The 21,755-nt window shown below is 39.4% G+C and overlaps 1 protein-coding gene across 1 annotated transcript; it reads left to right on the top strand.

Annotated features, from left to right (window-relative positions):
• The first annotated feature begins 6,325 nt into the window (after nucleotides 1-6,325).
• On the top strand, nucleotides 6,326-21,102 carry asic1c (acid-sensing (proton-gated) ion channel 1c). The gene is made up of 11 exons (XM_071521419.1): nucleotides 6,326-6,967; nucleotides 9,536-9,686; nucleotides 10,262-10,389; nucleotides 14,959-15,109; nucleotides 15,235-15,291; nucleotides 15,839-15,992; nucleotides 16,225-16,316; nucleotides 16,666-16,745; nucleotides 16,995-17,066; nucleotides 19,748-19,800; nucleotides 21,024-21,102. The coding sequence occupies exons 1-11, from the start codon at nucleotides 6,326-6,328 to the stop codon at nucleotides 21,100-21,102; spliced, it is 1,659 nt and encodes a 552-aa protein (XP_071377520.1).
• The last annotated feature ends 653 nt before the right edge of the window (nucleotides 21,103-21,755 follow it).

Genomic DNA, 21,755 nt, shown 5'->3' with positions numbered 1-21,755 from the left:
AGAGGCAGACACTGGAGGTGCCAGTTGACAGAACCTCTTAAGTTAATTAGCTTGTTAGGTTGGGACACCGGACACAAGTAGGGGTCTGTCCAAAACAGCAGCATTATGCGATGTCATCATAGATTCCCTGTTTTCTGGCACGGTCTGATATCCCACCATAAGCTTGTTATACCTTGTTAAAAGCAGAATAGTGCTTATATGTGAAAGCCTCATGTTTTGTGAGGTTATGATTGGGCCAAACTGACCCATGGTTTGATATCAAATGTCCTTTGATCTAGAGTTACCTGTGATGTCAATATTAAGCTTTGGTTTCCGCTAATGGCCTCTGGGATCTATATCCTGCTCTCTTAGCCAATAAGAGCCACGCCTTGCACCTCCTACAGTATTGTATATCTTCTTTCAAGTAAATTGAGAATTCCCCCGACGCCACACGTCATTGCACTGGGGAAGCCAGACGTGACACAAAGTTCAAATCATTTTTTAAAACTTCCGTTTTCATCATTTTGATTGATGATGTAATGCACTTTCAAGTGTTTAAAATCCTTTACATTTAGATTTGATTTAGTAATGAAGTGTCTTTATGTCGGAAGGCAAGACAGTCTGTGGTTGTGAATGCTAAGCAGAATTATAATTCCGTCTTTCAGGGTTTTGAAAAGCCTCGCTGATGTTTAGGGGCACGACTTGAATCCATACTTTCACCTGATGCAGTAAAATTTCCTGACTGAATACTGTTACTGCAGGGCATTTTTGGGCCTCTGGCAAGTGCTTACCTTGCTTCATTTTTGGACAAATGAGCAAAATGGTTTCAGGAATGGATACCAAATTCCTCCAGCTGAGCAAACAAGATGAGAACATGCTAAAAAAAAACATATTATCCTCGCAATAGGTAGCAGTGGGGAGGACATTTGAGGAGTGAGTTTATCAAAGTGTGACTGTGGGCTGCAGACCGAACGCTTGAGTGACAGCGCACTCATGTTTTTTTAGATGGATTCTGCCTGCAGTGGAACAAGAGGGCAGGTGTAGCCAACAGCATCTGTTATTTATTGATACAGACTGCCTGTGCTCTCCATCGGGTCTGCCAGGGGGGATACACATGTGCTTTGTCAGAGATGTTTACAATTTGATTTGAAATAAGTCACGCTAAGCCCGTCCTTCCCTATACCTGCAAAACATGCTGCATTTTATGTGAAATACATGGCAACCTGAGAACACAAAACATTAAGGAGTATACCAATAAACTGTATATGCACTCTATCAATACACCATCTTCAAAAAAACAGCCGTGGGTTTTGTTTTATTTTTTATTTTTTTTGTCAAAAAGAACAAGCCAATATTCTCCCCTTTTGATGCATTTTATATGAGTTATTTCACAGCATGAATCCCTCTTAGCGGAAAATCTATTCTTGCTTCCCTTGCATTACTTGTGCAGCATACAGAGTGGGAGTGCTGCATTTCAAGGCCGTGAGAGGTTAGTTTCATTTAAAAGCAGGCCACAAGATGTCTCCCTCTGCTAAAGAAGTTGCCTATCTGCCAGAATGACAGGGTCGATTGCAAATGTTTTGCCTGCGCTGTCTCCTTCTGATGTGTATCTTATTTTAAAACACAATGTAATATTTGTGGAATGTTTCCGTAATATTGAGGATAATAGGTTTAATTATTTATTCAAGTTTTAAATATAACAGAGCTTTATGGATTTTCTCTCTGACATTTTTTATAAGTTTATACAATAAATAACTGTGATGTGCTGCTGTAAAGACATTTCTGTCAATGTAATATACAGAGCCTCAAAAAGGAAGCTTTCTAACTACGCAAACAGCCGTTGGACATTAATGTCGGATATAGGTTTGATTCTTTTTCATCTCCATCTTCCCCCTGTCTGTGTGTGTTTCTGAGGTGAGTCTAATTGCTGCCAGAGATTTATTGGGTAGGGAGCGTTCTCACTGGCCCTTGAAGGAGCTCTTTTCTCCACACAGTCAAAACTCTGCTCCTCCTCTAATGAGACCTCTGGGGTTCAACTCGGCTTTGACATGAAAGAGGAAGGATCGTGCCGCTTCCTGACAGCCTCAGGAACCATTGAGCCAATCTTGAAGCCCGGACGGAAATCTAAAAATCAGAAAAATACATGTACTAATTCAAATATTTCAAGTTTTTGTGGCATCAAACAGCAATCAGCTGTTCATTTCGTCTTGGTAAATTTTATTACACATGATCTTCTAATTACATGCTTGAGTACTGAGACAAAGCAGAAATGTGTTTGCATCCTGAGGAAGATAACAATGGAAATGTGTTGGCAGCAGAAATGCATTTTCAATAAGCAGGGTAGCAATTTTATAGCTAAGAAAAGTCATTAACTTTTGCCCAGAGCCGTTAATATTCCTGAGTAATTCCAACACTGGCTTTGAGGGGATACTTCAATGAAATTAATGATTCGATGAAATGATTTCACCAAAAAAATAAAAAGTTTCGAGTTACCCTACACTGTCCTAGAACTACACTAAAAGAAGTTCTATAACATGCACTGCAATGCAGAAATGTGATTGGAAAACCTATTGGACGCTACCATAGATGTGAAATCTTTGTTGTATTTCATATAAATGGGAAAAGATTGTAAACATTCTGACCTTTTTATGACATGCTGTCTTTCCCATTACATTTTTAGATCCATCTTAATAATACAGTTACAGGGAAAATGCAGCATGAAATGTGGAGAAAAACAATCAAAATCAATCACGTCTCTCTCATTCAGATTTACCTCAGCGCATCATTGTTGCTGGTGAAAGAACCATTTCCTAGGAAAGACATTTCAATAAATCTTCAATTGGTGTCCTTAAAAGTTAGCCTTGTTAACTCAGAGGACCATGCAAACAGCACATCACTCACTTGTGTCTGTCAAGCAAGTAATACACACAATGTTGTACTGTTCATCAAATTACAAAAAGAAGCTGACTCAGCTCAAGCCCTATCAATGGATGAATAAAAATCCAATTAAGTGATGGGTAAGACTAAGCTGTGAATAGTGGGTGCTTGACAACAGACTAGTGCTTAAATGCAGCACACAGTAACTGGCTGGAATTGAGGCAGGAGCATGAATGGAGAGCCTCTGTCAAAGGAGAAAGCACATGCTGAAAAGAGTAATGATGATTGTCATGCATTGCCTATGTAACCTCTGGTGCTGGGAATAATGGAATCAGTAAATTGCACTTTGGTTCGAACTGCTGACGAGGGACGATTCTAGGACCAAGCAGAGCCGCCGGCCACCGAACGCTGCTCCCTAAGGCCTGTGTAGGACAAATGAGCTTAAGCAATTAACTTACCAGCTAAATGTGCCTTATATGTATTGACATGTTTCCAAAGAAATTGAGAACAGAGGGAATCAATGCAGATGATCAATAAGTGGAGAACCTGGCAGTCAGCTGTAACTCTTATAAGGTGGTATTGCTGAAGTAATTTAGTTGCCTGGTGCTCATCCAGCATTAGTGTTTTGCTTTGCTTTGTTTTGTTATTGTGTCTGAAACGGAAGTAGTTTTCCCTGGTGCAGGTTTTAGCGATGCCAAAATGGAGGGTATTGTTCAATGTGGCTGGATATTTTCCTAAAGAATAAGAAAATCTTTGCTGTTGAACAATATCCCGTTGTTTCTAAGCGCACCAATGAAATGGTTTGAACATGAACTTCAGAGGAAAGCAATGCCAGACCCCTGTAGTGCCTAGAAGCCTGAATAAAATAGGTGCGGTGCAGACATGACATACAGTAGCTATACAAGGGGCTGGATCCAGGCAATTAATTTAGTTGTTTTGTTGCTATAAAACGCTGAAAGCACACAAAGGGGAAATAACTATTACCATAATGTTGGAGCTGCTCTCTTTAGTTTCCAGTATTCAAATATTCATTAATGTTATCAGAATGTTATTAACACAGCTTTAAACTATATAGTGCCACTCTCTCTTTGTTGTGAAATGACGAGTAATTTTGGCCATAATTCAGTTAGGTGGAGATAAAGTAAAGTGTTTCAAAATAATGCTTTATTTAATTAGATTTATGCCTTAGTTGGATAGCCAACAGTATGTTCGTTTACTGGACAAGTGCATCAGCTGACAGTCCATGGCCACTATAAGTCTACAATTTGACCATTATGCCTGTTTAGTGAAGCAACATCCAACAATTTTATACAGTTATCTTCTGGTGCTAAATGGCGTATCCTGGTCCTGACAGAGTTACCATGTAATTACCAAAATATTACTGTTTCATACTGATTGTACTGTCTTGGTAATAATGACAATATATTAGATTATTAGAGTAACTGTCCTTGTATACACACATTTTTTCCATTAAACTTCCATGAAATGGTTTTGGTGAAGGGAAAACCTATTAGGCAAATAGTGGTGTGACAAAAACAACACCTACAGCCGAAGAAAAATCCATCTTACATAGGCCTAGGTAAGTAAGTAAAAGTATTTAAGTATAGTGGTATTGTAATAGCACAGTTGTACCATAGACAAATCCATGGTGACTTTTTGACACTTTTAAAGCAGGCTTGACGGCTGTCTGACAACAGCAGACGTCTGAGGAAAGACAAAGTATGCTTTCCACAACTGGACAACATATGATTGTAATTAAGAACAGCATCAAAGTGCACCACAAAACTTATTGAAACTGATGATTTAACTGATGGCTCAAATAATTTATGCAGTTATAGCTTGCAAATATTTATTATAAACCTACTTTCCACCCACTCTCTCACTTCTAAAGAAGAGATTTTTATCACGTCTGCTTAATATTCATGACTATAGCTTTTTTTGGATGAGATGGGGGGCACTGAAATACATGGATTAAAGAATTAGTCTTGGCTGTTACAGATATCAGCGATGGCATCTTGGGCACATCTTTTGACATTTCTGGATCACTTGTGTCGGTGAGATCCAGCATCACCCATGAGGCATCTTTACCCATTTCTGTTATACTTGAGCTAGGTAGAATCATTTTATTTTAGACCAATTCATGTCATCTAGTCTAGCAAAGTATACCCTCTCCTCCAAGTACACACAGGAATGTAATATTTTTGCCATTTTTCACTTTTCGAAATCTGTTATTTGCAACCATATATTACCACAGCTGTGATTAAGTTACCGACCCAATACCCATGTAAAAGACTGAGCCGATTCCAAGTAAGATAATGAAAAATAGTCTCAGTATGAAATGTCAAAGAGGAAGCTTTCTGTATGATCAAAGTCTTTGTGTGATCAAATAAATAGAGCAAAGCACCTCACCATCATGTCAGTTAGTTACACATCTACCGCATGCAGCAACATGTCAGTCCTTATTGTACTGCATTTGTGAAATTACATTCGAAACTGCCACAAAAGAAGAGCTACAAAATGTGCTATAACAGATGTTTATTGAAATTTTTGAAGGGAAATTTCCCTTGCTGTATTTCACCGCAGGTAGCTGGCTCCACTCGGTTATCAATTATCTAGTTATATTGATCCCTGAGCAAGCTGCAGATTTATCAGCACAGTATTAACAAGGCTTTGTCATTTTTTGTGGCAGCATTCCTTTATGAGCATTGTTTCCACTTTGATTGATATTTTGGTGAATGAGGTGGGAATAACCATCTCCCCGCCTCTCATCTGTACCATTGGAGGTCTACTCCATCACCGGAGGAAAACAATTTCATCCACTGGCTCCACCTCATTCTCCATTCGACTGTAGAGAGAGAGTGGGGGGCAACTAGCTTTATATTCCTTTCTGCAGCCTGCAAGTCAACAGACTAAAAAGCATCTCTTCAATCTGTGAGAAAGGGAGGAGTTGGGTTCTGGGCAGCTACTGCAGAAAAAGAGAAACCACCGAAATCTGCAAGTATTGTCTGGCACTGGGGAGGAAGATGGAAGAGTGAAAGATCTGAGCAACAGGGGTAAGCCTCTCCGGATTTTCAAAGTAACTGATTGCCTCAGGGACTGAAGCCGTCGCTTACATCTGCAATTATCACGTCCATTTATCTATTGATGAAGGACTGGCGATGGTTACGCTTGATGGTTTTTGTTAATGGAGTGATTCAGCTTTTTTCCTCATAAAGGAATCATTATGTAAATCAGTTTTACCTCCCCAAGGAGCACAGTTCCTTTGTTTATATCTTCACGGCAAAGCTTTTCCAAGCCTGAACAGTGGGACAGCTGTACATTAGGACTTGAAGCGCTGTTTCCTGGAATTTGTAATACTGAAAAACCTGAAAGCATGCATTCAGAGGAAGCCACTGTATGTAAAGAAGTCAAGGATTGACTGCTAAGAGACTGCATTTGGTAAGAAGCACCTGTCTGGACAAAAGTAATTATGGTAACTGCACCCACATCCGAATCCATCACCCTTGGGCCACAGAAACAGAACGATGCCCAGGAGACGACTCTCCAAAGCACCGAGTCCAGCACGCTCAAGCCGTCATGGAAGGAGATCACAGTGGCTTTCATGAGGAAGACAAAGATCCATGGTTTGAAGTTTGTCTTCTCTCCGGACAAGACCAGACCCCAGAGACTCATCTGGATCCTGGCCTTCTTCATTTGTGTCGGTCTGCTGGTCACTTGGTCCTGGAACCGCATCCTGTACCTGATGTCCTTCCCGGCCGTCACCAAGATCTACATGGTCTGGGCTCACAACATGTCGTTCCCGGCCGTTACTTTCTGCAACAAAAACGTGTTTCGTGTCTCGACTCTGACCAAAGACGACCTGTATCACAGCGGCTACTGGATGGACCTGATGTATCCTAATCACACAGTGATGGAGAGGAGCCTGGCCATCCTGAAGGACAGTCACAAGCAGGGTCTCCTAAATCTGCTGGACTTCAACAACTATGCCCTGCCCCCTGATTACCGTGTCAACACCACAGAGATGATGGGCCGGCTGGGGCACCAGCTGGAGGACATGCTGCTGGAGTGCAGGTTCCGCGGGGAAAACTGCACCTACAAAAACTTCAGCACAGTATGTACAGAAAGAAAGATGGTGCTTGGTGAGGTGTTGATATGAATGTTGTTTACAAGGTATATTAATAATTCATGTAAGGATTTGACGATGCTCCTTCTAGCAGGCATTTTCTGAACAAGTTTTAAGGTGCTGATGTTTCAAAGCTGCAAACAAGCCTGTCTTGTTTTTGTGCTTCTCCAACATGACAGGTTTTCCCTTATTAATCTTGATGTCTTGCACAAGTCACTCAAGGAAACAAATAAATTGTTAGTTGCTCTCATGATGTGGTGTAAAATCATTGTCATGTCATCTTCAATGACTTCAATGACTACTATACAGCTTTTGAGTGGTTTCTCATTCACCTCTATTCACCCTGTCAAGTTTTCCTTATTCAAAGTTGCCAGTTGCTGTGTCTTTTTTCTCTCTCTAACCTGTGACAACATCAGAGAAGAGAAAAATAGAGCATTAATAATTCAGACATCGTAAATCAGTGCAAATTAAAATTTTAGCATCCCTAATTAAACATCTGGAGGCTATATAGAGTATAGATATCTCATCTATTTCTTATTTTCACTCTCCAAAAATGTGGTTGACTTTCCCATTTAAACAAAATCATATATTAGTCTATTAAGCCCATTCATCATTGAGTAAGTAGCTGCTGAATATTGCATGGAAAAAGTGGATAACATTGTTTGCATGAATGAAATACCAAGTCAACATAAATCATAGCCCCACAATGCAAGATGGTAATCCATCTATAAAATTGATAGTTTTAATACAAAACAGAATTTTTTACTTTCATCTGAAATATTCAGGCTAAATGGGGAACATTTGCATTGAGAAGCAGCCATTTGATGCCCTGACAAAATAAATCAAGTACCCGTGCAGACTGAGTACATTATTTCGGTGGCACTGAAAATAACTCATGGTGTGGTTTCCAAAAGATTGAATTAAGCTGTCTTATTTTCAATACTCTAATTTAAAACTTTAAGAAGCAGTTACCAGTTAGGTGGTGCCTCACTTCAGACCTCATTATAGCCAGCAGGAGGAGGGAAGTGAAGCTCTGTCATGTCTGTCTGAGCTGCATGTAAGTCTGTCCGAGTCTGGACGTGGAACACTGACTCTGATCTCTGGAGATCGGCTTTTACACACGATGGAGGTTTTTCCATCAGCCATCACAACATTACCACAAACCTCACAACATTACACACTGAAAATTTACCATGAGATGAAATTCCTTTCCTTTCTGGTGTTACTAAGTTGTAAAAATGTGTTAAGCAGCAAAGACAGATTATTGAGCTAGTTTATAATAATGTAAGCCGGCGAAAACCTCATTTCAGCAGCCACAAATTTGTGTCAATGTGCTATATGAGCAGTTATCGAAAATTGCCAAGTAAGGCTTTTTGGACAACGATGATCTTTAATAGCTTGAGGTGTGGCTCAAGGTAGCAAATCAGTTTCTGCATTTTACAGCAGTAATGTGATGACATGATTTTCCTGTACAGTGGTGACTCACCACATTTAGAAAGTCTAGTTGTTTACTAAGACAAGCAGATCTTACTGTATGTATGTACTGTGTGTAATATGCTGAGCTCATTTGTGTGTGCGTGTGTGTGTGTGTGTGTGTGTGTGTGTGTTAGCACACTTTGCAATTGTTTTAAAATAATATGGCAGCTGTGTCTAATGATACTTGCCACTGCAGCTTTTTATGTATTGGTGAATTGCAGAAGAATATAGATAGCCTAGTTCCTCAGAGTATTGCATAACCAATCAATTCCACAGTCTGATAGTCTTATCTTGAATTGACAGACTTATCTTGAATTTACCCAACCCTTCAAGCTGCATTCACAATTTAAAGCTTTCTTAGCCTTTCTCCAAATTGTAGCCTGAGTTGGGGCTTAAAATGTCAACGTTTCTAATCAGATAGACCCTCATTTCTACTCTTTTGGCAAGGAGGATGGAAAACATTCCAATTATAGAGAAAATCCAGAAAATTGAAAAATGTATGAAGCATCAATCTGTAACCCGTGAGAACTGAAGCATGAGCGGAAAATAAATAACTCTAGCCAATTGGATTAGTTAAACCAGCTAGATATATGGTGCGAGAAAACTGTACTGTAGCTATACTGTAGCTATTGCACATCAAAAGTTAAGTACCACTGAGCTTTACTGTCACAGGTTTGTTCTCTTAAGAAGTACTGTATGTAAATCAAGACACATAATTGTCTTTTACAAACCCAATTTAGAGTTTGTTTCCGTGTCCAGGGAGCTTCAACCTCAGATGTATTTAATGTTGGCAAAATTGTACATTCACACTTAATTACTCAAGAGAGATTCTGAGTGAAATTGGGTGAAGATTGATAGTTGCTGCTGAGGAATGCTCATTAATTCCCCAAATCAGAGCCAGGTTCTTTTTTAAACCAGTACTGCATTTCTCAAATAATCACAAAAACTCTACAATGAATACCTGTCCAGTACAATTACAAGCTGGGAAGCAATACATCTTGTAGTGATCCATTATTTATCACATCGCAACAAATGTACTTGACTTTTCATTTAAAACATTTTCTCTGTGCTCTTTTGCAGATTTACACTCGCTACGGGAAATGCTACACCTTCAACTCGGGATTAGATGGCAACCCATTGTTGACCACATTGAAAGGTGGCACAGGGAACGGCTTGGAGATCATGTTGGATATTCAGCAGGACGAATACCTGCCCGTTTGGGGAGAGACAGGTCAGTGCATATTTTAGCATCATTCCCATATTTATGGTCTAATATTATAACTTCTAGTCCTTGGCCAACTATAACATGTGGATGTATCACTTTCATAAAGATGACAAAGCCTCAAGGTTTCCCAGGTTGTATCATTCGCTGTAATGCTTCATCTCTGCAGCAAGTACACCAGTTTATTCGAAAAGACACACAGAAATACTAAAGTATGTTTAATATCATATTATCTTTGTTTGTCTCCCTAGGTTGATAAATAACGTCAGGTCTAATAAATCGCATTCAATGATTGCATTCATTGATATACTGTCTCCAATTTATTGTGGACAACAATACAATGACAACAATGAATTCATAAAGTATATGTAATAAATCTTTGGTTGTAAAGCTGTTTAATATCGCTCCAAAACACTAACGTTTGAGCACTTCTCCAATATTGTCTTTCAGCATGGGGCTTAGGAGCACACTGCATCACAATACAACTTAGCAACACTGCCTCTGGAAGGATAAAGAGCAAAAAAAGCGGGTTTCTGTAGGCGACCGTACCTGTTGTTACATTGTGTGGCGTGCTGTATCCACAGATGAGACCTCCTATGAAGCAGGCATCAAGGTTCAGATCCACAGCCAGGACGAGCCGCCCTTCATTGACCAACTGGGATTTGGTGTGGCCCCTGGTTTTCAAACTTTTGTGTCATGTCAGCAGCAACTGGTACCTAACGTTCAGCCTCCTCCCTCCAACCTCGACGTTTTGCTCTGCTTCATTCTGTGTTTATCCCCAAATCCCTCCCAGCGCCCATTACCCCTGTGTCTCAGACACTGGAGCAAAATCAGTCCTGGTGATCTGCCTTGTGCATGAAATGTGCAATCAGGGTGTTAAATCTGAACAGAAACATCCAATGATTCTGGGTACCTTGAATGAAACAGTGGATTTAAGGTAGACTGAGCATATTGATAGAGGAAGGCCAAAAAATGATTGGAAGTACAAAGTATGCATTTTCTAAGACTTATGCTTATCAGAGCCAAAGCAACCTAAGACTAGACAGCATGCAGAATATATCTGGCAGCTCAGAGTGTGTTTCCTTCTCATTTTGAGCCATCACTACTTTTAGCCGGCGGAAAATTAGCATACTGTCACTTTGAATGCCGTGAAAATTGTCTCTAGTGGTGCATGCTAACAGTAGGCAGAGGAATATCATTAGGAGGACTCACAGAATTCACACAGCCCAGCCTTGGTCAACAGTCTTATCACTGGAGATGTAAAACCATTCATTCTGAGCGATAAAAAAAAAAAATAAACCTCTCATTAAAAGTTATTTGAAAAGAGAATTCTAAGTCCCATAATTAAGACTGTGTAGGAAATAATTAAAAGACCATTAAGCTTTGTGAATTATCTTCCTCACTGAGGTATTGCTAAAATGGTCTACTGGTAGCGGCATTTAGCCAAAATTACACTGCTTTAAAGTCTAATTTGTCTCACTATAAATAACAAACTATAGATACTTGCACAAATATGGTACACTGAACTGAATACTTCCCCTGGATTTATCAGGAGATGTTGTGGGAAAGTATTGAAATGGCCATCATGCATTAAGATGGATGTTTTTGATGTCAGGCTGAACCATTCACAGAAGTCTGGCCTATCTGTCATCATAATAGCCTTCTGTTTCCCTAATAACACTTCTAGTATGCATCATTAGATTAGATGCAGTATCCACAGCCATTTGGAGTAAAGCACCGGCTTTTTGAAAACATATTTGAAAATGCACTAATGCACTATGATTATGGGACAACTTGAAATAATCTTTTTAGCGCGGGACTAGACAGGCCGGTGTCTGTCTTGTTGAATGTAGAGAATTAGCTGTGGATAGATCTCTTAGTCCTAATTTGTCCTTTCACTGTAATCAGTGAAGGAGAAACACATAATAACTACAGTTAAGCCTGAATTCATTGAAAAGGCAGTGTGCAAGGTCATAACATTGAGCTTACATTGATTTTCTATCCAAATCTAATGGAACCATAAATCTGTGATGTGTTGTTGCCAAGACAACTAATTCTTCAACTTGTATGCTTGTGTTGTATGTTTACAATATACACTAGAATAGCATACAAACTAAACAGCAGCCAGCAGACTTTGATATCCAAGTGGAAACAATGACAGAATGGGGAAACATCCTTTGATGAACAGACCATCATTAAGAAACCCAAGAAAACAGCTGCTGGTGTGACAAAGGAATAAGTTTTATGAAATGATTACCTCTCAGAGATCCTTGTAGTGTATTGCTGAGCTGCAGGCTCATTATCATTTCTACCACCTAATCAGTCCTTGTGAAGTTGAATCGTATCCGTAATCATTGAATGTGCATTCCTACAGTTAATCAAATTCATTACCTTAGTAATTATAGCCTCGCCTAATACATTTAAATGATTTTGCTCCCCAAAATTAACAGTCTTCGCCAATTCTTCAGCATGAGAAAAACAATCTTTCACTCTCGATTCAGCAGACTAACATGGGATGATGGAGGCAGAGCACTGACCTCTTAAAACAGACAATTGGACACCACAAAGATGACATTTTTTTTATTTTGTGAAGCACTTTTGAAATATGCAATGTTCTCTCTCTCTGACTGTGAATGTAGTAAAACGTTCCAAGTGTATCATTACTTCAGCCATTTGCGAGGAAGTGAAGTTGGTCTATTAATCATTATCATGAAGTTACTTCTAGGAAGCAAAGTGCATTGATTGTCATTTATAATCCAGACATGAGGACCCACATCAGTGACAGCTAAAAGACATGTTTACGACCTAAAAGATGAGCTGAATTAATTAGACTGTCACTTAAGTCTGGCAACCATTAATTTTAGTCAATCTCAAATGAATACAGTGATACAGTTCTCAATCCCCTACAGTTGTAATGACTTATAAACCCAGAGGGACGACACCGGGGCTTCACCACCAAACTCCGGACTAGAATTGTGTGTTGGCTGGAACTGTACTGTATCTTCATCAGCATCTCACTCAAGCTTGAATAGAAGTAATAGGGGATCGGCTGAATGACGACCCACCGGTGAACCAGTGTTGCATATGAGTCGTCAGTCCCTCATGCCACTGGGAGTCCTAGCTGTTGTGGGTTTTGTTATAATGAAAACAGGTTGTCTGTCTGCTCAGAGGGGTTGACCACTGTGACAGATGTATCCCTTGCCTTGCTGTTGCCACTCTTTATTGATAACAATGTGGGCTGTGTTCCCTCACCCCTCACCTAGATGAAACGTCCTATGAGGCCGGAATAAAGGTACAGCTTCATTCTCAGTCAGAGCCTCCTTTCCTCCATGAGCTGGGCTTCGGGGTCGCCCCCGGCTTCCAAACGTTCGTTTCCACCCAAGAGCAGAGGGTAGCGTATATATATCTGTCTGGGCTTGCTGCATGCCACAAGATACTGTATTGTTAAATAGCCACACACCCTCCTTCAAATTCCACACTTCCATCCCCTGGTCCCCTAGGAATGGATCCATCTGTCCCCTCCGTGTGGCTGAAGCAACTACATTTCTCAACTGATATCCCTTCCTAGTCATCATTGTCCTCACTGTCTAATAGTTGCCATGGAAGAGCAGCCGATGCGTTTCATTCCAGCTAACCCATTCAGCTAAGTCTGTCTCTTCATCAAAGCTGTGGTTTGGCTTTACCCTTTCACTGCCATGCAGTTCTTTTAACGTTTTTTTGTTTGTTTTGGTTTTTCATGTTCCATACCGTTACAACGATCTACTGGACCGCTGGTTAATGTCATCTAGTGGGACCAGACTATGTGATTCATTAGGTTTTATTACCCATGAGGCCTCTGGCATCAGTTTGAAGTATAGCATTTATTACACTAGGGTTTTATCTCCAACGTAACTCTAGTTATGAGAGTCTGTGGGCTGACAATGGAGTTCAATAAAGGCTTAATCATGTTTGCCATTTTAAGTCCACTGCTTCACTGAATTGCGCTCTATCTCTGTCACTTTATATTGGCTAAATGCTCATTAGATTGTTAGAGTCAGCCTGCATAGAGTTGGTGGAGATGATTGGGAATTACAGTGAACCTCCATGTGACAATAGCAGCACATTCGTTTGTGAAGTTTGTTGTGCACAGGCCTTTGGCATTGATTGTGGGGTAGCTCCCTCAACAGTTATTAACTATATGCTCAAATGCCCAAGCAATGGTGGCCTTCATAAATAATTGGTTTGTTTTTGTCATGAATAGTAAGCATTCATTACCATAAATTGCTGTAAACAAGGCTTTCAAAGGGGACTGAAAGTCTTGTTGGTGGTTAGAAGTCAATGTGACCAATGAACCAACATAGAAGTTCCTTTAAAGTCTTAAAGAGAACTCTAAAAAGACGGCACATGCATTGGGCACATTGCTTGAAAGTGCAGTTTTAAGAAGAGCACCATGGGTCTAAGAATGCTAAGTATGAATGTAAAGTTTAAAATGCAGGCATTAAATATTCCTCATTAGTGGATTCATTTAGAATTCCCTGAGATACGCATAAAAGTAATGACCTGCACTTCACCTTTTAATGAGAGTTTATCTCTAATGAGACTGGAAACAGACCATAGACTATATCTTCACTTCATTCTGTTAAATTAATAGTGCTATGCAGTCAGGGTGGTTTTACAATAAACTTAGAAAATCAAAATAGTTAACAATAAACCCATCAAAAAACGCTTCAGTAAGCTTCTACAGAATTGTTTGTAAATGAGATCACTAGTATTTTTTACCTTAAAATAGGATGTTATGCTCTGTATAATGTCTGTTAAAGGCAACACAGTTAATGAATTCATTCATCTGAAAACTATAAACTATGTACTGTTCTGAGTTCCATTCTCAGGGCCGCTTTTGAAAATTTGTCCATTGATTGTGGTGTCCTGTCTGAATCTACATATTTTACAGATTCTATTAAGCCTGTCTCCATTTCCCATGGTACTCTGCTTCCTCCTCAGGACTAGACCTGCATCAGTAATGTTCTGCATGATGTGTGCTTGCTGCTATACATGAGCCACGTTTACAAGCAATATTGTTAATCTGTTTGGACATTTTGTGCCAATAGTGTCTCGAAACACATTTTCATTTAATTGTTTTTGTATTTTATTGTGTTGGACACATTTATGTTGGGTTTTGTCTGCTTGTGGTCCTCTTTGACGTACTTCTGCTGTACTATGCTGGGCTTGGGCTTGAATTGTGTGTTATTGACCGTAATCCTACGTGCTGATACTCAGGGAAAACATGTGTTTTCTTTTTCAGCTTCAGTACCTCCCTCCGCCTTGGGGAGATTGCAAGTCTACTCCCATAGACTCTGAATTCTTCTCCACATACAGCATCACAGCCTGCCGCATTGACTGTGAGACACGTTACCTGGTGGAGAACTGCAACTGCAGGATGGTTCACATGCCCGGTATAAATTCAGGCTGACTTGACCACTGTATAGTGTCGTCACATGAGATGAAGGAAAACAGCAAAGACTTTTGTTCAGATGTTGTTGATTTGTGATTATCTTCTCTTCTGTGTTATATGGAACAGGGACCTCAACAGTTTGCACACCTGAGCAGTACAAAGACTGTGCTGACCCAGCTTTAGGTGAGCCACTGCATTGTACTGCACACTGACTAAAGAAAATTGATGTCCTCAATAATCAGCACACACATTATTCAGAGTATAAGATATGGAATTAAGGAACTGCTTTAAATTCTGGTTTGAATTACAGTCAACCAAAAGTGTTCAGTGGCAGTCAGTGCCTTGGGACTAATAAGTTTCATCCTTTTCATAATACTTTCATAATGCTTAACTTGAAATTGGTGTAATCTCTCAGACAGTGCGGAGAAAAAATAATAAAGTAAAATTATTATTGTTTAAAAATTCCATCAGGAGGATTTGTGATATTTCTATGCCTCATTGATATCAAATGAATCCCATAGACCTCTTTCCCTCTGCGTTATAGCTTCAGTCATTATTTGCTTTCATAGAAAGTGAACGATGGCAGCAAATGTAGTTTTCTGTTGTGTGCACATATATTTGCTTTCATTTATTTATTTATTTATTTTGCAAACACTGGGAGCCTCTGTATGCAGGTTTGTTTGTTTTCTGTCAGTGATCACAACATTTGAATGACTCTGATCATCCACAGACTTTTTGGTAGAGAAAGACAACGATTACTGTGTCTGTGAGACCCCCTGCAACATGACCCGCTATGGCAAGGAGCTGTCCATGGTTAGGATCCCCAGTAAGGCATCTGCTAAATATCTGGCTAAGAAATTCAACAAAACTGAGCAATATATCGGGTGAGTATTATTCGGTAGCAGTCAGTGACTCAGATAATGGGCTCACAATCTTTTTCGTTTTCTTTTGACGGATGGATGTAGCATAGCAGGACCTTGGTCTCCATCGTTCACCTTCAATGTAACAATAATGAGAGACAGTTACATACGAAATGTTGTGTGGTATCATTTCATATTATATCATGTAATGAGCAATAAATTCTGTTGGGTGCGCTCTTGTCTGTGTTCTCCCCAGAGAAAATATATTGGTCTTGGACATCTTCTTTGAGGCTTTGAATTATGAGAAGATTGAGCAGAAGAAGGCATATGAAATTGCAGGGCTTCTCGGTAAGACTCACGAAGTGTAAGGTTCATTATAGAAAAATGCGGTTGACCTCAGTACCAACACTCTCAGCAGGATTTACTGCACACCTCACATTGTGCGCTCATGCCTGCTGATAATATTTTTTGAGGTTACCTCTTTGAACCTGTGAAACAGGCTGAATGCATTTTCATAATCTGATGCACTTGCAAGGGCACTTGGTTGAGTCTGACGAAACGCTGGGCCTGGACGGACAGCTTTTGTCAAAGATTACTCCAAAAAATGCTGAAGTGAAAGTGACAGTGTGAGGAATGTTTCATGCACCATTGTTCTATTACTGTACCTGCCCATATCTGTTAATCTCTCCTTTTCTAGGTGACATTGGAGGTCAGATGGGGCTGTTTATTGGAGCCAGTGTTTTAACAATACTGGAAATATTCGACTACCTGTATGAGGTAAAGTAGTGGCTCTCAACTAATTAAAATTTAACCTACTAAGCACTAATTGAGTGTATTTATTCTTGTCCCTTTGTAGCAAAAGGTTAAGTCTAAGGCTTTACAGATAATTGATTTGTTTGGATATGCCAAGTGAATTGTATCACAGACAGCACTTGAATACTTTTGTACTGTATGTCTGACCTTAATGTAATTCACCAATATGTATTACATCTGTAAGTAATGTTAATCTGATGTTTTTACATTTAGGTGTTTAAGGATAAGGTTTTGGGTTACTTCATACGCAAGAAGCGGCCACGGCGTTGTCAGAGCGACAATCTGGTAATTTTAGTCTCTCAGAATGCTTTGGGTTGAAGTGACTGTGATGTATCAGATGAATCGAGAACAGCAACAACAAAAAAATGTCTGCTCTCAGTTTGAGTTGAAATGCTTTTACTGTACAGCACTAGACAGAAGGAATCCAACATGCATCCACACGCCTTGATTAGTTTCCATCCCCCATGCAGAAATGATAAATTGTTCTAGATAACATAATCAATAATAATAAATAAGCATTACTCAATTCACATGAATACATAATCAATACATTCAATACCATGCACATACTCTATATTTACATATAGCATGTTCAGTGGCAGTTAGTGCTCTATATTTACATATGGCATTTATATATTAAATGACAGTAGCACAAAATATTCCCTATGTTTACAAAATTCGTTAATTTCACATATGGAATGCAGATAAGTATTTCCAAGGAACGACCCTACGACAGCTCTTCAGGTCTCAGGAAAACTCGCTTTGTAAATGGCTTTCCCAACAAGCCTGTCTTTGCAAAGCTAAATTGTCTTTTTTCTTGTAGTTTAGCAAGGGGTTTACTGCCTGACTGCACTTGAAACCTCCGTGTATGGACCAGTAGAATTGAATTGATCTGTTCTCTGTTAACCTTTGATCATCTCTTATGTTCAGAGGCTATGACCATTATCTCTGTCTTTATTTACCCCACACAATAGAATACCCATGGACATTTCAATATACACACAACATACTTGTAGTTTTGCAAAAGATGATTGATCCGTGATCCTTTTTTCTTGGTGTTGTAAGAAGAAAGTCTCCCTTTATCGTGTAATTACAGTTCACTCCGAACAGGAAAAGCTGTTATTGTACACAAGAATTGGGTTTTGCCACTTTATGCCTTGCAGTGTGATTAGTGGAAACTACGAATGGGTTTTGCAAAGCCTGGCCCAATCCTTAATTATTTGATAGTACACTATATGCGAGAGCTACTTCCTGGTTGATAGATTGAAATTGGGAGAATAAATGGGCACCAAAATAGACCATAAGCAGAAAGGAATTGAGAGATGCAGAGACTTGTCTTTATGAACATTTCATCATCAACATCAACATGTTTCCACAGCTTTCAGGGCAATATAACACTTTTTTTTTTTACTTGGAGATTAGAGTAATGTAAGAAGTTTCTGTTTGCCCTGAAGCACATAATATATTCTAGTCCATCAGTTTTATACACTATATCCAGCGGCAACTCTGATGCCCAACAGGCTGTTATGTAAGCTCGATACAGCACAGTTTAGAAATTATCTAGAGCATAAATTCATCTACTTAAAAGTATCAGTAATCAACAAATGTTGCTAACGCTTAAAATAAAGTAAAAATGGTTTCACTGAAAACATACTGAACATCTAATCTAATTTCTCTAACAATAAATAAGAAAATTGGATGCCCATGAAGCTTCCTTTCACTGCAAATACAACTTATGTTCAAAACGGAAATAGTAATGGCCACTTAAGCCAATTCCATCAGTGGCACATGGGGACCGCTGGTCCTTTCTCCAGTCCAAGTAATAATCTAAAACCTCCAATCCCTCTTCCTGCATCACTGCAGGGGGTGGAAGCCCTAACAAAAGCCAAGACTGTTAAAACACATTTGTTTCCTTCTGGCTGGTGCTGTTATGTAATCAAAAGCATTTAAGCAGATTCTTGAAAAGTGCAGACATTCCTTTTGTCCCTGAGTACATGAACTAGTTTGCATCCGGCCTTCTCAACAAAATCTTGGAATTGCAAGCTCCATTCCTTTGTTATGTGTCAAACAAGCCCAAGTCTTTTTCATTGCTAACAACAAGAGAGCGTACAAAGTGGTGTTTCTTTCAAGTCACTGAAAAAGCCATGGGTTTGTCTCTGCATGAGGATTGTATACTCGCATGCATGGTTGCTTCAGGTTCAGAATTTTGTTTATGAGCTGATGTGGAAGAAAAGGTTGAAAGAAGCTGTTTATTTTCCCTCGTAGAAGTGAAGATATGTAAACCTGAGCCAACATATCAATTGGTTTGCAGTTCAGAAGGAAATGTTTCAGTCACTCTGGGTTTTGTGAGGATCAGCATGTACAAATTGAGCACAGAGGTGAAGATATTGACAGTAGATGAAGCATATATTGAGTGGCCTGAAGTTTTGTGCCATGCTTTTCCAAGGGGCAGAGAGCTTATGTAGTGTGATACAGTATGAATGATTCTCCATTCATGTCATATGATCACCTGCTTACAATGAACCATCTTCTATACTCCCTTCTTACTCTCATATTCAGTAACTCTTTTCCAACTGGTCCATTCACATCTCCACTCAAACAACCCAACAATTAACTAATGCACAGTAATGTGTTAGAGATTTTTTTTTTTTGACAATATGTCTTTATCATTACAGAAGCTTCACTTTAATTCTCTTCCGTGATTGTCAACATTTTCGGATGACAGTAATACGAATAAGCATTGTCTTTCACAATCCCTGCTTATAAAAAAAACAAGCAAAAACAACCCTCAAATCTAATATTCAACATTCAACATCCTTCAGTATTTTTTATGCTTTTGGGGAAAACAAACTATCTCAGAGGCACTTACATTATTCCCTTATAAGGTGAACTAATAGCATTGCATTGTGTTTTATTTTCATTTCAGTCACCCTCACCCATCTTTCTTTTCATCATGTCTATTCCAGGAGTTTCCAGAGAACCCAACCAGCCCTGGTGTCACGCCTAATCATGCCCCCAGGTAGCAAACCCCATTGATAATAGATGCTCCCTCCCATGCTGTCCCTCTTTTTCATACATTCTGGAGACCATCTCATACATCATTTCCTCAATGGTTACACATGCTCTAAGCTGATTTCGTTGGCTTTTGTAGACGACACGCAAGCAACTAAAAGTGGGGTGATTTAAAGAATTCTTAGCCAAATGTAGCGAGCATTTTAAAGTCAGCGTCTACCACCATCCCAGGATAGGTTAGGGTGGTGTGTTTCTGTGTTTATTGGCTTAACAGCAGAATTGAGTTGGTTGGATTCTCCAAGTGCATAAAGATTTGACTGTCAGCACTACACAAAACTTGCTTCCATCTTTTCATCGAATAATGATGCTTTCTCTCCCATAGGGTAAAGCTCAGTACTCCTGTGAAAACAGATTTTATATTTATTGAATTGTTGAACAAAAAGCTGAACCACATAAGATCTATTTGTTTTCCTGCAGCACAGAGGTCCATTTAGAGGCATTGCATTAGAGGCTGTGCCAAATAACATCACTAGATGCATTACTTTGTGATGTTATCACAGGTCTGCATGCAATGAGTTTGCACAAGATATAAATGGTTCTTTGTCTGCTGGAATAACCATTACACCAATGTGACTACCTGTGGTTGCACCACTTTTTTTTATCCACCTATCAGCAATATCAACTGAGCAACCACCTGTGCACACACACAGATATGATATATGTGGATGTTTCAACTTCCATAACTCAAACTTTAACATACGAGTATAAAACAGGACTAAAACGATGTTTTCTTTCTCTTGTTCTCCCTCCTTTCATTCATCTTACCCCATCTTTCCCCTATTTTCTTTACACTCTCTCTTCACTACCTGTGAAACGTATCTGATGTGGCTGCCCTTTGAACACCCAAACCCATTGTAACCATTACCTCATCATTTGCCCACTGGTATCACATATATTTCTCTGTCATCCATTGTCCTCAATGATGATATGCTCTAACCATGTGTCTTACACGTTAAAAATGCTCAACCTCATAATTAAATTACTTTTATGTTTTGTATTCTGTTCTCATCCTGTCTTGGCCATATATATATATTTTTCCCATGTCCCTCTATGATTGTCCCTCTCATTTTACCTGTGGTTCATGCCTCTCCTTCATCATCGCCTCCCTCATCACACCTCCCTTAATATGGTTGAACTCGTCTTCCCTCCTTCCCTTCCCTTGTTTTGCAGAGCACCTGTGACACCCTCCGGAGTCACTCGGACAGTCTCGGATTCACGCCGAACATGTTACCTCGTCACCCGACTCTAGGCAACTTTGAGGAATTTGCTTGTTGACAACATAAAGTAGGGGTGGGGTGGGTGGGACATCTGGGGATTGACAGCAAACTGTGAAATAATTTATGTATTACAGAAAAAGGTGAGTGTATACTCAAACGTATAGTAGACTTTATCAATGCCTGAATAGAAATAGAATACTATCATCAGAAAAAGACCACTTCCAAAACAGAACTCAGGTTTAACTGCCATGTCAAGGCATCAACTTTAATTTTTTCATGTCTCATTTTGTGGATTTTTCTTTTTTTTTTTTTTTGTTCAATCCAATGACTTTAGAGTATTTTAAAATCAGTAAAGATAAATGTGTCCAAAAAAAAAAGGGATTCTGAACTCTGCTAAGATCAGTTACATAATATTGTTGTAATAGTTATGCTGTATATCAATCAAAAACAATAGCTGTGGACTGGCATGTGTAGCATTGCGGTCTATTATCAGTGTAAATGGGGAAGTTGTCTCCAGGCATCTAAACAGTGTTGTGTTAGACTTGGAGAGCGTTTGTGAAATCTGCTCAGTTCCTATAAGTTGATCACTGGTCAAAAGACTTGCTCACTGTACCTGAGTCAAAACACTTGATGAGTGATAAGACTAGCTTTCATCGCTGCCTTTGCTACTGTGAGGCTTTTAATT

The sequence above is a fragment of the Centroberyx affinis genome, unplaced genomic scaffold (genome assembly GCF_046629955.1).
Source record: "Centroberyx affinis isolate AG114_WGS23_722 - 3 ecotype Tasmania unplaced genomic scaffold, CSIRO-AGI_Caff_v1 ptg000888l_1, whole genome shotgun sequence".
Classification (NCBI taxonomy): domain Eukaryota; kingdom Metazoa; phylum Chordata; class Actinopteri; order Beryciformes; family Berycidae; genus Centroberyx; species Centroberyx affinis.
This window is presented reverse-complemented; position numbering and strand designations above follow the sequence as displayed.